The 16,746-nt window shown below is 44.6% G+C and overlaps 1 protein-coding gene across 1 annotated transcript in view; it reads left to right on the plus strand.

Moving 5' to 3' along the window:
• The window catches only part of RNF130 (ring finger protein 130), a 42,647-nt gene extending 40,274 nt beyond the window's left edge, over positions 1-2,373 (plus strand). Inside the window, exon 9 of the mRNA XM_058848380.1 lies at positions 2,183-2,373. Coding sequence (XP_058704363.1) covers positions 2,183-2,198 — 16 coding nt within the window. The 3' untranslated portion in view covers positions 2,199-2,373. The remainder of the gene's footprint in view (positions 1-2,182) is intronic.
• Positions 2,374-16,746: the final 14,373 nt, after the last annotated feature.

Here is a 16,746-nt window from a genome sequence, read left to right on the forward strand (position 1 = left end):
GTCTTTTTTTATAATTCTATGTGTGGGCAAGATCTATTAACTAGGTCCATCTTGTTATTTTCATGTAGGTGTACAGAATATCTGGGCTCAGGATAAAAGTTTAATTTTAATTCAGTTATTTATTTGGGAAGACAAAGTGTCAACATCTTTCTTTGTCTCTGAACATCTTGACACAGCTGAGTTTCCATTAAAGTGGAATCTGATCTCTCTAGCAGAAGGGGTGTGAGATCCAAAGAAAGAAATGCAACTCAGAAATGGAGCTTTATAAACATTTTCTTGGGTTTTTTTTTTTTCTTTGAGATAAGAAAAGGGGGGTTGGATTGGTTTTTTCTTTCTTTCTTTTTCTTTTTTTTTTTTTTCTTTCTTTTATTGCTATTTGGAAAATAGAAGGTTTCCTCAATAAGATGGAAACATGTCTAATAGTCTCCAGTGTAAAATTTTGAGCAACCTCAAGCTAATGATCTTCAGGAGGGTCCGTAATATTGGTCATCAGGGATATTTACTTACCACTGATTTGCAAATCTTCCTCCTCTTTTCATATGCTGATTCCAAAAGGGCTTCAGGAAAGAAACTTTTAGAACTCCAAATAGCCCTATCAAGTCTACTGATATTTTTTTTTTCCATTTGTCAAAATCTTGAAGTTGCAGCCATCAGTCAGCAACTTGGCAGCATAGCTGTAACTGTACATAGTTAATCTTTAACCTGCCTGGAAAAGTAGATTGAGAAAGCATGGGGCAAGGAGCTGCAGAACAGGAATGTCTGCATTGCTGGGCACTTGCACATCATAGGAAGGAGGAGGAGCTGGAGCCCATGAAGTCTCATCCAGATGTGGGCACTGATAGCAGCTGCATTTCTGCCTTGCAACTCTTATTTTTGTTGCTCAGTGGGATCTGGGGCTGTTTTTACTGCAAGGACAAGCTGCTGCACATTGGCAGGGACTTCAGGCCTCCAGCAAAGTGTTTTCACAGTGATGTTCCCTCAATACAAACAAAGGGTGTGCTGATACAAGGAGAGCTCCTTTTCTGAGTGATAGGAATTGAAATGCAAACACATCAAGTGTGTACTTGAGACAGACTTGAGAAAACTCACAACCCAGAAACCAGCTTCAAAAATCACTTATTTGGGCAACTGTGATTCTTGGCTGTGGCCTTTAACCTCAGCAGCTCTTCATCTGAATCCTTTGGGATCTGAGCAGCCTGCACAAGTACTCCTGGGTTCGACTACTCATTTTAGACACTTCAAAATGACACTAATGCTAAGATTGAATGTTTCACTGACACCTTCCCAGTGCCAGACAAAGAATTTTGTGTGCCGAATATCATGCCAGATATATGGCAGCTCCTTCTCATTGCTTTTTCTATTAAACAGCATACCTGCTTTTTATGCTGCTCTCCATGTAAAAAGCAATGCTGGCATGCCCTGCCTTTCTTATGGTAGTGTTTCAAGAGGAGTCTGAGGGGATTTTCTTATTGAAAAACAACAGTAGGAAGAATGAGACCATGTAATATACTGATACAAGTAAAAGACTTGAAATTCTGCTTAAAAACGCACCTAATAACATATCCTGTACCTTTTTTTTTTTTTTTTTTTTTTTTTTTGCTATGTCCCTCTCACAGCTTACACATAGTTATTCAGAACAATAGTTCTGGAGTTGTAAGTACATACATATTTAGCTGTGTATATGTATGTTTGTGTGTATGTATAAATACACACACATGCATTTTCAAATAGTTGTGATAAAAGTAAACATTGTCTAAGTGATAAAATAAGGAACCAGCTGCTTTCTCTTGGTCTCAAAATAACCTTGCAGTACTGGTATAAAAAGTTTTAGCAGTGTTTGAAATGAGCAGAAGCAGCACAATTTGCCTTGCTTCCTAGGGAACAGTCAGAAATTACTGTGTAAGTGTAGGTTTAAGCCCAAAAAGCCCAAATATTGGATAGCACCACTTAGAGAAAGTTTTCAGTAGCAGATGGAGTATCCTCAAAAGCTTAGAAGTGCTCAAACCTCTGGCTGTCCTGTAGGAATGATGTGACAAATACAAACATCTCTTAATGCCCTGGCTTTGTATATTTAGTCATTTTTCACTAACTTACTTTTACAGGATTTTTTTTTTTTTTATTTCATATTGGCAATATTAACTTTAACATAAATATTTTGTTCCTTTTTTTTTCTGCCCCGCAGAGCAGAATGCTATTGAAGAAACGCTTTCCGGCCGATTGCCTTGGAGAGAGACACCTATTTTTATGCATCATTTATCGATCATGCAGCACAAGCAATTATTTAGTACATTCTATTTTTTCATAAAATTTGCTGATGCCAAAGCTTTGTATTAAAGAAAAAGTGGAGAAATAAAAAAAACTTTAATTATGAAATGTTACTCTGAGAATTTCATTTTTCTTGGGCTTTCTGTGTTAGTACTCAAGACTGAGAGCATTCTGTAAATTTTACAAGCTGTTTTATTTCCTTTGAATGATTTCGTCTTTGCAGATCTCTATTATTCTCCATTCATTTGGGACACAAGCTAAGTAGTGGAAATGTCATGCAGTGCCCTTGTTATGATGCTACTCAAGTGACTTAACTGCACTGAAGTGACTAAAAAATGTTAGCAATCATTCCACATCAACTTGTTCGGGAAAAAAAGCTGGGTCAAGCTGTCAATTCTGCTATAATGGACTTACCTCAATTCCAGCTGAGAATTAATTTGAAATAAGAACATTTTTTCAGTTTCCCTTCCTGTAACTCACCCAGTCACCCTGGGAGCACTGCAGTATGATTTTTGCGGCCAGGCATTGCTGGAGATTTGCAATGCTGTTGTCTCAAAACACAAATTATAAACCGTTTCTGTCTCTTATTTTCACCCCACCCTCCTTTTGATAAAAGTGAAGCTGCTCTTAACGGCTTCTTCCTTCCTAATAACAAGTGAAAATGCAGCATTTCCCCCCACTGCCATGTGTGAAGACTCCTCTCATATCAGTGGTGGGGATTAGTTTTGGTTCAAATTCAGATCATGGAAGCTTGATAACCCTCTTTAATGTAGAAACTCTGTGCAAGCATGTCCTTTCTTGCTATGGCTTCTGTACTGGTGAAGAGACACAGGGAAAACATCTTCCCCTCGCTGTCCTCACTCCAGCTATTTCATGCAAGTTATGCAAGCCCTGTGTGAGTAATTTCACAACAGTCAGTTAAAGCACATGGGCCTGAGTCGCTGCCAAATGCTAATGCTTGATTTAACGAGATGGGTAAATGAAGGTAACAAGTTGGGAAGGAAAAAGTAATTGACAGAAGTTAAAAACTATTCTGTGTTTGGTTGTTTTTGTTGTTCTCAGATCAAGATGTAGAAAGTGAATACTTTCTAATTTAATTAAATGAACAGAGAGAAGCAATTTTGCTGTGAGATTTAATTTTTTTATGTACTGGGAATTAGAGGATTTAATTTCATTTTATTTGTATGTATAGGCACTTTTAGAATTTAGGAACACAGCCAGATGCTACATTAAAATAGTTTCTTAATTCTTATTTGTCCATCAGGCTTCAGCTGAGAAGGCAGCTTTTATAATAAGCAGTGAAGAATGTGATAGCTTTAGTGCATTTAATAGAATACTTCTTCAATGTGTCCTTGTGAAATTCTGAAAGAAATATGGAAACAAATCAATAGAGCAGTAAGTGCATTTTGAAAGACTGGAAAACCCCATTGGACTTAGTCATGAGAAGAAAAAAACCCCTCAAACATTCTGTGTTTGAAGGCTGTGTGCTTGTAACGTTCAGCATGTGTCAACTGAGTGTTGTTGCCAAAAATGGAGGAATGTGGTTAGAGCATGATTTAGGGAACAAGCTATGATACATGTTTTTTTTCACCCATCTCTCAACAGCAGTTGTAAAACTGATAAGTTTGTGCTTGTCTCCCAAAACAAAATTCTGTAAGTGCTATTTAAGGCTGTTGGGCAGGGACTGTGTGAGCAGTGCAGTGACCCAGATGCAAAAGGCACCATAATAGTTCCAGTTCATGTTTCTTCTTCCAAACAGCAGCAGAAGGAAAAGTTGAGTGATATTTGGAGCAAAAGGGTTGACAGGACTTTTTGGTGCATTTCCCTCCATGGAAGATTTAAATAACTCAGCATCATCTTTTCCAGTTTTTCTTTTGAGCCTCTAACAATTGTCTCAACAAGGTATTAATAATGATACAACTTTTGTTAGGTTACTTAGAGATCAACAGTGCATGTTAATCTGTAATGAAATAAATACATTCAAAGATGGGACTCTACATCATCCCAGAAGCTCTTTTTTTTTTTTTTTTTACTCTGGATAGACAGAAGAAGGAAATCCCCAAAGCTTTACATAGACTCATAGAACCACTTAGGTTGGAAAGGCCCTCTAAGATCAAGTCCAACCATTAACCCAGCACTGCCAAGCCCACCACTAAACCATGTCCCCAAGTGCCACATCTGTATCTTTTAAATACCTTGATCCTGCCCATCCAGATGTGTCTGTGGAACCTTCCTGCCCTCCAGAAGATCAACCCAACTTGGTGTTGGCTGCAAGCTGACTGAGGGTGCATTCAATCCCCTCATCATTGATGAAGACATCAAACAGAGTTGGCCCCAGTTCTGAGCCCTGTGGATGTAACTCCATTCCCCATCACTTTCTGGGCTGAGCCATCCAGCCTGTTCTTAACCCATGTATGGTGCACCTGTCCAAGCCATGGGCAGCCAGTTTCCAACAGAATGCTCTTGGACATGGTGTCAAACTCTACCAAAGTACAGGTAGACACATCCACAACCTTTCCTTCATCCACTAAGTAGGTCACCTTGTCACAGAAGACCATGTTGGTCAAGAGGACCTGCTTTTCCTAAACCCACACTGGCTGGGTCTGATCCCCTGCTTGTCCTGGATATGCCATGTGATGGCACTAAAATTATCTGTTCCATGGCCTTCCCTGGCACCGAGGTCAGATTGACAGGCCTGCAATTGCCCAGATCCCTCTTCCAGCCCTTCTTGTAGCTGAGTGCCACATTTGCTGACCTCCAGTCAGCAGGGACTTCCCCAGGTAGCTGGGGCTGCTGGTAAGTCATGGGAAGTGGCTCAGTGAGCACCACAGGACAACCACAGTGAGTCTCCTGCCTTGCCTGTCCCTTCTGAAGAGTTTTCAGCCATCTGTTGCAGCACTCCAGTGCTCCAGCAACTCCACCATGCACATTCCATTGTCTGCACAATGGAAACCATGTCTTTCTGGGTCTTCTGAGGAAGCCCATCCCTGCTTTACAAGGCTGTAAATCAACAGCCAGCAATGGGTGCAAAATTCTGGCGTGCCCCAGCCTTTCTCTGACTTGACCTCTTTTATCTGAAGGAGCCATTTGAGGTGTGACTGTTCATGCATACAGAAAGCAGTTGCTTTAAAGTCTTCCTGCTAACCTGGCTTGGAGGAAAGGGTGCTTTATGAAACAGTTCCACTCTTGTTCCTCACCTGAGAAGGTGTCTAAAACAGATTAAGGTAGAGAGTGCGCTGATCAGATTTCCGCAGTCAGAAGTCTTTGCTGGAGGAGCTGTGGAAGGGATTGCAGCTTGTGGCAGAGGACAGCCCAGATTAATGACTAAGGGCATTAGGATACTTTCAGATGGAAAGGGAACACCAGGTGATACTTAATCCTGGTGCACCTGCAGTGCTGTGTCTCTTGAGTTTTTTGCCTTAGTGTTATCCTCACTTTGGTGGCATCCTATGGTAGGTATAATGATCAATTCCAGGGTAGTATGTTTATTTCCACACTGAATGCAAGTTATCTGAAAAGTTCTTTTAAAGCATATAATGAAGAATAGTGGCAGAGAGCACTGAAGGATTCATTTTCATGTATTAAAACTGCATGCAGCCTTCCCATTTGTTTTCTGTACCTAAGGGATAAATTTTGGTCTTTCTTGTTAAGTGCAAAATAGGAAGAACAGATTCATAAGCTGAATTTGGAACTGCGGATGTTTTTACTTGTCCTTAAAATACATTTATTCAGTAAATTTATCAGCTGGACTGACGCCACATTTTTAAACAAACAGTAGCAATTTTCTGCATTAAGAGGAGGGTGGCTGGGTCACTATGCCCTGCTACTCCAGCCATAAGCTGTGGGCAGTGTTCCTGACCCAGTTAATGGAGCACCTGAAGATTGAGTGGTGGAAAACACTGAGCAGTAGCTGGATTCTCAGCTCTGGGCTGGCTGCGCTGGATGGGAGAGGAGACACTTAAGAAAAGAATGAACGATGTGTCTCCAAAGTGGCACGGAAGCCAAGAGATGTCTATCTGTATAGAAACATGCAGCCTTCCTGGAAGTGGGTGGCTTAAATTTCCTTTGCCAAGAAAGACAAAAAACAGTGCAGTAAAGGATATTAGAGGTGTTAGATATACACTGCCTATTTCCAGATTAATATAAAATACTTATTGTCAGATGACCTGTCTGCCTGTTGATTAAATCTCTCCCTCCAACCTGCTAGAGTGGAAATCTGGGTGCACAGAGAGGAAATGACAGCCTGGGCTGTCTGCTTCCTAATCCTATGTTTGACTTCTGTGTAATAAAAACAAAAGCAGCACCAAGGTTTTAGAATCCCTTTGGTTTGTTTGAGCATTAGTTGTGTGTAACATTGCAGCAGGTGGAGGAAGGGGAGATGAAATATCCAATATTCATGGCTTATTTCAGCTGCTAAATGAGACTTGCTTATCAAAAGTAAATGATCCTGGCCCACAACACAATCTTGAAATCAGTTTTATCTGGTATAATTTCAAAGCAGTTTCAGGGTTTGGGGTTTCTTTTGCTTGAATCATAGAATCATTAAGGTTGGAAAACACCTCTAAGGTAATCGAGTCCAGCTGTTGGAGACAGACCATGATAATCTGGAAGTCACAGTTCCAGCTTTGTTTCCTTAAACACTCAACATTTATTTATTTGTTTGTTTGTTTGCTTTTATTTCAAGCATTGCCCAGTTTTAGGAACCTGTAAATTTGTGGGACAGTTCAGATCCAGAAAATGGGTGTTTATCATTCCCCACCAACTGCTTCTGGAAGTATATCCCAAGACAGCCCACTTGTTCCAAGTACCCAGATACATTCTCCTGTCAAAGTCAACAATCCACTCCTGTGCAATGTAACCACTAATTTCACTCTTGTTTCAGTTAACTGCAAAATCAAAAATTAATTTGCTTATGCCAACTTCCTATTCTCACTGCAAATGGTGGAATGAGTGTGTGCACTGACTTTTACTTGTGAAAGAGCAGCAGATCCATTGCCCAGCTCCATTTTCCTGCTGGGCACTCATTTGCAAGGATTTGACCTAGGCACACAAAGTCTGTTTTTTGGGTTAGTGGGAAGGGAGGAAAGGTGTTTGGACAGTAGCAGCTGAATTCTTCTTATGTCTTCTGTAAGGTCTTTATTTCAGAATGGGTAGTCCGGGCTCAGAATTTGGCAAAGAAAGGGGGATTTAAGCAGCTAAAATCTGCCAGGGCTAAAACTACAATTCCCAAAGCATCCTGCTTCACTGATGCCTGAAACTGGATGCACCTTAGTTTGTTGAATGCCTTTTTGATGAACTTGGAAGCTTTTCAGTTGCCTCCAGTTTGGCTCATGTAGCTGCCTGGAGTATTACTGTAATCTAAGCAGCCTTGCTCCCAGCTAATCCCCCCTGGGATCGAGAAACCAGTTAATGAAGCGTTTTGGCCAAGGGCCTGATCTGATGATAGATGCTTTCAGAGAGAATCATTTGTACAGCAGAAGGGCTGGGCTCCTTGCAAAAACACATCTGTGGATTCAGAGAGCCGCAGGAATGCCAGGCCACCGAGGAGAAAAAACGGACTTCCATTCCCCAGTCTGTCAACAGCCACATGGTGCTTCTTTTGGGTATTGCCAGTGTTGGAAAAGAGGGTTGGGTCTCCTTGGTTATATGTAAGGAAATCCATAGGTGGCTGTTTCTAGAAGGTGAAACACGTGGATGGAGTTGGCTGAGCTCTGGAGGAGGTCAGGCTTTCAGCAGCATCGGTGGGATGATCGCTGGGGAGCCCCTCGCTCTGCCTGCTCATTCCTTTTGATCCCAAGCTGAGGCACTTTGTGCTGGTGCAGGGCACAGCACTTTGGTGCTGACCAGAGATTTCAGGGTCTTCTGAAGAAGCACATCCCATCCCTGCTTAACAAGGCTGTAAATCAACAGCCAGCAACGAGTGCAAAACTCTGGCCTGCCCCAGCCTTGCTCAGACTTGACCTCTTTTATCTGAAAGAGCCATTTGAGGTGTGACTGTTCATGCATATGGAAAGCAGTTGCTTTAAATTGGCAGGGGAGCACACAAACAGAGGTGAAATGTTTCATATGGTTGTTAATGTTATGTGTTGAAGGGTGGCTGTTTTTTCTATGTGTACTGTGTTTGCATCCAGCACACAGGTATGAGGATGCTTTACTCAGTTCTTTCATTGTTCATGTGTGTTGCTAACGTGGTTTTGTTGTACCTCTTGCAGGCAGTCACTTCTTCCATCGTAACTCTCTGTCCCCTCGAAGCCTGGTCTACGAGAGTGAGTTCTCATCCATCGAGCCTGCCTTGGACATGTACGACGAGAACAAAACCTGAAAGGAATCCATGCTCCTTCCTGGCCCTTTTTCTGTTTTTTTCATTTCTCATTCCTATTGTTGTGTACTCTTTCCATGGATCTCCTTTGTCTGAAGAAGAGCTGCTTTTTCCAGAACACGAACCCGCCTTCTCGTTTGCACAGACGAAGACCAGCTGTGGTGGATTCTGAGGGTGGCATCTTTGAGCTGACAAAGAGCTGTGCACAAGCAAGGTTGTCTGATGGAAATTGCTGAGAACAGCATGGGGAGCTGTGTCGGCCCAGCCGCGGCGATGCAGGAGAGGTTTTACGGTGGCCCTAAGAGTTTGTGCTGAACTGCAAATGCGTCTCTTACACAGGCGTCTGCTGTTTCCAATTTTTTAGTTGTCCAGATGGTTGGGCAATGTCAGAAAGGGAACTGGTTGTAGAGGAGATGGCCAGTGACTGGTAAAAGCACTTGTGTATCTCGGTCAATCCATAACCTTACTGTGAAATAGCCCCTTCTGAGAGGGACCTTTATAAGTGCATTCAGTTTCCTACAACCCACTTAACCCTGGACAGTGGCGAGCCAGTCTGACATTCAAGCTGCAGAGAGGACCTGCATTTGCAGAAAGATTTCAAGGAACTTGATGCTTGGATTGTTTTCTCCAATTTGATTGAAGCAGGAGGAAAATGGTATATACAGAATATACTTTTGGTCCTTCTGTGTGCTGAAGTCAAGTGAATCTCTGTAGAGAGGACATTCACAGAACCAGCACTTGATCTACCTAAAAACCATTAGACTTCTTGAAATATGCAGGAATCAAATTAGCTTTCTTTCTCACGTAACTTTTTTTTGGGGGGTGGGGGGTAAAAAATCCACCAAATTTTTCACTGAGGTTTTTTTAAAAGCCAGCATGTTGGCATTACACAGAGAAGAAAAGAGGTATGCTTCTTATCCCACTCTCCTGTTGAGATCTGCAACAGTTATTTAACAAATACATTCTCTGAGCTGTGCCCTTTCCCACTGACATCAATAACGGGAATGCAGAAAGCAGGAGAAGAAAGGAAAGCAGCTACTGCTTTGACTCGCTGCAGGAAAAATCAATTTTTACCAGCATGTGACAGAAGCGGTGGGGAAATGGATATTGTTTGCAAGCTTCTGAGAGAACAATGCAGAAATGGAGAGCGAGAGAGGAACCTCTGGAGCTAAGTCATCCACAGTGTTCCTCAAATGAACAGACATGGAGGAGAGAGTGCTTCTGCTCCACCGTTTCCTACCGGACAATGCATAGCTGTTAATGAATGTTTGGATTTTTCTCCATTGCAATCTAAGTTACTGTAGGTGTAGAAACTCATTTGTGTCCTTGTAATGTGAAACACGGTTTCACTCTCTGTAAAGGAATCTTGAGAAATCAGTTAAGCCAAAAAGAAAGGTAAGACTTATCCTGCCATGCTTTAATTTCACCTGCTTTTGCTACAAGCAGGGGAATTTCCCCTCCTTTATAATGTTTTTAATTGTATAGCAGTCTGCTTAACATATATCCTTTTCTGAAGTGTGGTTCAGCTGTGTCTTTAACATGGATGTTCAAGAGAAAAAGAAAAACCCAGCTCTGTAAAATGAGGAAGTGAACCTCTTTGCCGAGCATGCTTTGACTTTTGTTGCTGTGCGTCAGCTTTATTTAATCTGATAATTCAAGAGTGGGTGGCATGAAGTGTAGGGAGGTTTTTCTCATAATACCCACATTGATGTTTACCAAATGCACTTTTATTGCCATTCAGCTCGCTCTGGAAATGCGCTGAAGCCCCAAACTTTTTTAAGAGCACAATTTTGACACCCACTTTCTCCTACAAAGCAGAAGTGAAGGTCACAGAAGTGCCACAGGTGCTGGGGCAGCAGAGGGTCGTGGTCAGCATCCCTCCTCTGCTGGCAGGTGTGCAGGGCAGGCAGCGACAGCTCCAGCACTGCCGGCGAGCCCAGGCAGAGCTCCTCATCCCAGCCTGCCTGAGCTGCACCCCAGCCCAGGCACAGCTCCTCATCCCAGCCTGCCTGAGCTGCACCCCAGCCCAGGCACAGCTCCTCATCCCAGCCTGCCTGAGCTGCACCCCAGCCCAGGCACAGCTCCTCATCCCAGCCTGCCTGAGCTGCACCCCAGCCCAGGCACAGCTCCTCATCCCAGCCTGCCTGAGCTGCACCCCAGCCCAGGCACAGCTCCTCATCCCAGCCTGCCTGAGCTGCACCCCAACCCAGGCACAGCTCCCCATCCCAGCCTGCCTGAGCTGAACCCGTATGGGACTCGGGGGCGGCAGAAGGGCTGGTTGAGCAGCCTCTGTGTTCATAATTACATCTGCAAGATCAGCAGGGACACGTGGGAGTGGCGCCTTGGGAACGCAAATGCCTGAGAGGAAAATCACCGTCTCTCAAGGAGGTTATGGAGCTTGTTCTTATCCATGAGGGCAGTCAGGTTATGATAAACCCAGATATCTGGGTGTTCCTGGTTAAATGCAAACATGTTGTGATGTCTCTGGCCAGCACAGAGTTGCTCTGGTGGGGTTTTGGGTAGGACAGGCTCCTGTAGCACTGCATGGGGTGCTGATGCCCTGAGCAAATCCTTCTTGTAGGGACTGCCCCATCCCAACACAAGGATTTCCCCTAAGGCCACTGGGAATGTCACTGGGGCACAATTTCAGCACAAACCCAAACCTGGTGATTTCCCAACTCCAGCTGAGCCCGTTTGCACAAGCTGTGTGCCAGAATATACAGAAAAGCTAGAAGAGGCATGGAAATTAAAAACTAGAAAGCACAAAGCCCCCAAAGACAAAATAATGTAATTTGTATTTTGCTAAATCTTATTTCTAACCTACCATCTTGGTTTTAAGGAGGGGGAGGGCAAGTTTGTCTCAGTGGAGATCAGGGTCTGGCACAGTGATGTAAAAATGGATTTGTGCTGTAGCATCTTGGATAGGGGAGCTGGTATTTGTAACTGACATCCTGGATTTGGGAAATATTGCAACACTGGAAAAATTAAAGTGTGTTCAAGCACTTGGTCCCTACGTGCGCACCAGGAAGTGCTCGAGCAGGCCTTCCCCAGTCAAGTCACATTTAGGATGGGGAAGAGGCACCACAGCAACATAGGTGATTTTTTCTGTGCTGTGCTGGTAAGTTTGAGGTTTTCTTTTTAATATTAATCAGTATATAAAAAAAGCTTGATGAGCATCGTTGTTCTTGTTCTGCTGCAGTGGTGCTGTGTGTGGTTGAGTCATTTCACAGAAGTAAAATATACAGTAACCTACCAAGCACTGTAAGTGCCAGTAACTTGGAAAATAATTTTTGAGGTTAAAAAAAAGTGCTTTTCTTAACACGAAAACATTCAGTTTATGACTTCTACATATGAAGAAAAGCTTTTATCTCCAAGTGTTTTCCTAAACTATTTAAACCCCAACACTTTGCCTTCCCTTTCTCAGCTTCCTCTCCTATGAAAGTTTTGCATGTTCCCATAAGATATTTGTAAAATCAGGGTTTGCTTGTGTTCTTAGAGGATAATTGCCAGTAAGAAACCAGACTGTAAGTGTGCTTTTTCCTATGATACACAACATTAAATATTAAATTTGAAGCATGTTAAAATTTATCTAACGATCCCACAATTGCTCCCTCCAGTGAGCTCATGTGTTGGAATCTGCATCGTCCCTTTGCTCTAGGATGCTTGCCCTGGCACCTGAGGATGCTATAGGAATAGCCAGGTATCCTGCATTAGCCAAAGAAAGACCAAAACCAGTTTAATAAACATGTCTAGGACTATGTTATGAGACTTTTACACATCTGTTTTCTTTAACCACATTCATGTAAAATAGTGCAAAGGCTTGGGAGAGGTTTTTACCAGCTCCTGGAAAGCAGAGGGAATTCTGCAGGAAATATGGGTCATGCTGAGGCTCCAGGACTTGATCAGTCCAATTTAGGTTTGAGGGAGTGCCACAGTCAGGTCATGAGCTGAAGGATGAAGGCACCAGGGTTGAGCTGAAGTTCAGGCAGCTCTGCAGCCTGATTACTGGCCAGTGAGTTGACTTAATTATTAAAAATATTTGTTATTTTGCTTAGCTAATAGTCATTTTGTTTTTTACAGTGTAGGAAATAGCAGCTCAGAAGCCAAGGCACAGTGGGGCAAAGGGAAGAGCCACGGGGCTGCTGCCAGTCCTGCAGGGTGGGCAGAAAAGGACAGGAGATCTCAGGGCAGGGACCTCAGGGAACACCTTCAAATTCCCAAGTAAAGCTTTTGCTCCTTTTTCACCCTGTGTTACCCAGCCATACTTGACCTAATTTTCCAGCCTGAGTGGTGCAGAAGAGTGTGTGATGTGCCATGACAGCTTGCATATGTGTTATATTTAAAGATATCTTCACTTTTTCCTTTCCCTGCTAGACTTGCTGCACCGCAGGGCAGCCTCAGTTCTGGCACACTCAGTGGAAGCTGGTGAGCTGGGGAGGGAGAGAGAGAGGGAAAGATGTTCCAGCTAAACAGATTGGGGGGAAATCAGGGGAGAGGTAGACAGTGCTTCAGTATGCTGGTGCTCATTTCTGCTTTTCTTCCCTTGTCTTTGAAATAATTAAGAGAAAAAGCTGTGCTCCCTACCCCTTCCTTGTGGGATGCAGTGACAAGAGCAGGGCTCCAGGTGGGATTTTGCTCCTGATCCAAGGCCATGATGCTCTGTAACCCCCAGCCAGTGATGTCCTGAGATGTCAACCAAAAGCCCCAAATTCACAAGGGTTTGTCAGGTTTACCTGGTACTTGCACAGTGCTTTGGGAGGATGAAATCTGCTCACAAAGCCTTTGCAAATCACCAATAATTGACAACTTGTTATCTGTCAGTTGATTGATTCTTTCATTAACCTAGTCTTTTTAAGAGCCTGCAACATCCCCACTCTTAATTCTCCCAATTAATCTCTACCTTTCCACTCCATCACAGTACTACTGGCTTCCTCCTCCTCTGGAGAGTTGGGTGAAGGTCCCTGTTGTGCAGGCACTGCTGTCCACCTGTTTTTCCAGCATCTTCTTCATCACTGTGCCATCACCTCACTGTGCCATCACCATGGCAGCCAGCCCCTCCAAGGGGATGCATCGCTCCAAACCAGTCTGGTGTGTGGGGGCACAGAGGTTCCTGCTGGGCTGTGCTCAGCCAAAGCAGGGCATGTGGGATCTGGGCTGTTGTGAGATGCTCGTTCTCTGGATCCCTGCATGGAGCAACCTTTTGCTCTTCTGCCCATTAGCCTCGTGGAGATGCTCATGTGAACAGAAATGGATGTGTAGGTTGTGCAATAACATCTGAATTTTTTTTTTTTTTACTTAATAATGTCCAGGGTCTCTGGGCTTGGGGGCCCTGTGATATAGAGTATTGCCCAAAAATAGTCCCTTTCCTAAGGAGTTAATAATTAAGTATTAATATTCCTACAAAGTAAGAACTACATAGTGTTTTACTGAAACACGACTACAAGGTTCTTAGAGTGACTTCAATGCAAGGCTGAGGTGTAACATCAGCTAGTGTCATACAGCTGGGCCTGGGGATTTGCAGCCCAGAAGTCAGACGGACACGTATGAGAAGGCTCCCTCACTCCTGCTGGGCTATTCCTGTCCCCACTTGTATCCACAAGCCCCTTAGGAGCCAGGAGCTTTTACTCTTTTCCCTGAGCTCAGCTGTGTGCATTTATGTGACATTTGCCTTTTTTGGGGGGTTGTTCTTCTTTTTTTGCTGCTTCTCACATACTCCAGGGCTCGCCTTTTGCTTGGCTCTGTCTTGATCTTCGGCTGCCCAAACCCCTCAGGGTGGGGGGGACAAGAGCCATTAATTCCCAGCAGAGCAGCTCTGCTGGGCTATGTTAAGGCATGGATCATTCAGATTTGCTGTGGATCACCTGTGCCTGTGTCTTTAATACCCTCACACTGTCTTGGGCAGTAAGAGCTGTAGCTGCCTGCAGCCTCCCCACAGACCTGGACTGCACTAGGAGGGAGGATGACACAGAAAACAGCTCAGCAACCCTCCCATGCTCCAGCACAGGAAAGTCTGGGCGTGAAACTTGTTCTTTGCTGCTGTTAAGCCAGGAATGTTTAGTGTTTGGGGCTGTCCAAGCAAAGCTCCTGGTGCAGGTTTGTGAGGTCCCAGCAAGGCAGCACCCCAGCCTGTCACTTTCTGCTAGTGCTGGAAGGTGCTACATGAACGAGAGACCTTCCCCGTGCCACCACATCAGCAGGCAGGCTTTCCCCACCATCTGTGTCTAGGCTTAACTCCCAGCACTGGTAAGGTCTGTAACACCACTCCTATAATGGGGAATAACCTTTCAGAGCAAAATGAGTGGTAGCATCACTCTTCTGCTTGTCCCATCAGCCCTGCCGCAGTTTGCAAGTAGCTGTTAATTACTAAAAGCTGCTCTGTATGACCGTGCCTGTCCAGGATCACCTGCTTGAGGCCATGGCTAACTGAATCCACCAAAATGGGATCATTTTATCTCAGCAGAGAGGGGACCCCCCAGCCTTTGGGCACAGGAGGCTGCAGCAAACAACAACAAAAATCCCCAATTTGTGTGTGTGTGTAAAATGAAAAGTCTGAACTGGCTTGCTGCCAGGTGGGTCACACCGGTGTGACCAGGTAACCTGAACACGCCAGCAGCTGCCAGGGGTCTGGGGACGCTGCAGGGACACAGGGACACACAGTGCCCTCCTGACAGCCAGAGCTTTCCAGTCCCTGTGGAAGTGTAGCTTGCCAGCAGCAGAACTTGTTGACATGTTTTGATGTAAGTATAACACTGTATTGTAGTTACGTGGTATATGCCGATATGTTCATAGTGTATACTGACTAGTTAGGGTTTGCTAATGTACTACATTTCAATAAAAAGCAATTTAAAAATACGGAGTTTGTGAGTTTGGTGTCTGAAAATATGGGAGAATGAGAGCATTACCCAGTGACTCCAGTCCTTCCAGTATTTCTTATAGATCTGTCTTAGAGGATAGTATGGAACAACATTGTCAAGAGATCCATTTTCAGAGATCATTTTTCCCACTCTAAGTATTTTTTTTACTGTACTAGTGCCTAGAAATCCCAAGCCTTTAAGGGCCACATGGTTCAAAGTGGCTTATGAATATGCTTATGAATATGCTGGAGACACCTTGCCATAGCTTTTGCTGCCTTAAAGATGGCACAGAGTGAGCAAGAACAGCAACAGTTAAACAGGGAAGGATCCTTCAGCATCTTCTCCCAGTGCTTAAACCCTTTCCACAGAGCACCCAGCCTTCAGAAACCACCCTGCTGCTCCCCTAAAACAGCCATGACATTGAGGTGAAGGCACAGCCCTACAGGCTGAGCCAGCTAATAAATATTTATATTACAGTAGTGTACAAAGGCTGGGATTAGGCCACTGCACTAACAAAGATGGATCATCCAGGGTTAAGGGATTTATAGCCTAAAAAAACCATGGCATTCCTGCCTTCCTGGGAGCTGGGCAATAAGCACAGAGATGGCAGATGTCAGTGTTTTGTGCTGTTGTAACACTTTCAGAGTTAGCCTGGAGGCCCTCTAATGGTTATTGAAACAAGAATAGTGGTTCACTAAATTATTGGGAAGCTGCTCTGTAGCCAAGGGATGAGAGGGAACTGCATTTCTCACTGTCCTGTGTGCTGCAAAGAGCATCCTTGCACTGGGCCACCAGCTTTGAGTGGGCTCCAGAGCTGCAAAGCGAGGACCAAAATTAAGCAGCTACCAGGAGGGGGATGCCAGGACCCCCACCCTGAGCTCGCCAAACTGAGATGCTGAGAGAGCATGTTCTTTGCAGCAAAAGGGGAAAATTAATTCCCATCTTCCCAGAAGCCTGGGCAGGAGTGCTGGACGTGTCCCACCTCTTCCAGTGCTCGACCAGCCTCTGGGGTGGATATTTCTCTAATATCCAACCAAAACCGTCACCGCCTTCCCGACACAACTTCAGGCCGTTCAGTTCAGGTCTTTTCAATGCCACAGGGTGCCACCGGGAGGCACAGGAGCCTTGCAGAGCACGGCGGTGACCCCCGACTACCCACCGCGGGCAGTCCAGGGAGGAGGCACCGGGCGCCGTCCGGACACGGGGCTCGAACCCGCGACCTCAGCGCTGCGGCGGCACGGAGGGGGCCGGGCCGCCAGAGGGCGCGGTGGCGGCGGGCGCAGCGTGGGCCCCGTGACCCGGCCCGGC

The sequence above is a fragment of the Poecile atricapillus genome, chromosome 13 (assembly GCF_030490865.1).
Source record: "Poecile atricapillus isolate bPoeAtr1 chromosome 13, bPoeAtr1.hap1, whole genome shotgun sequence".
NCBI lineage: Eukaryota > Metazoa > Chordata > Aves > Passeriformes > Paridae > Poecile > Poecile atricapillus.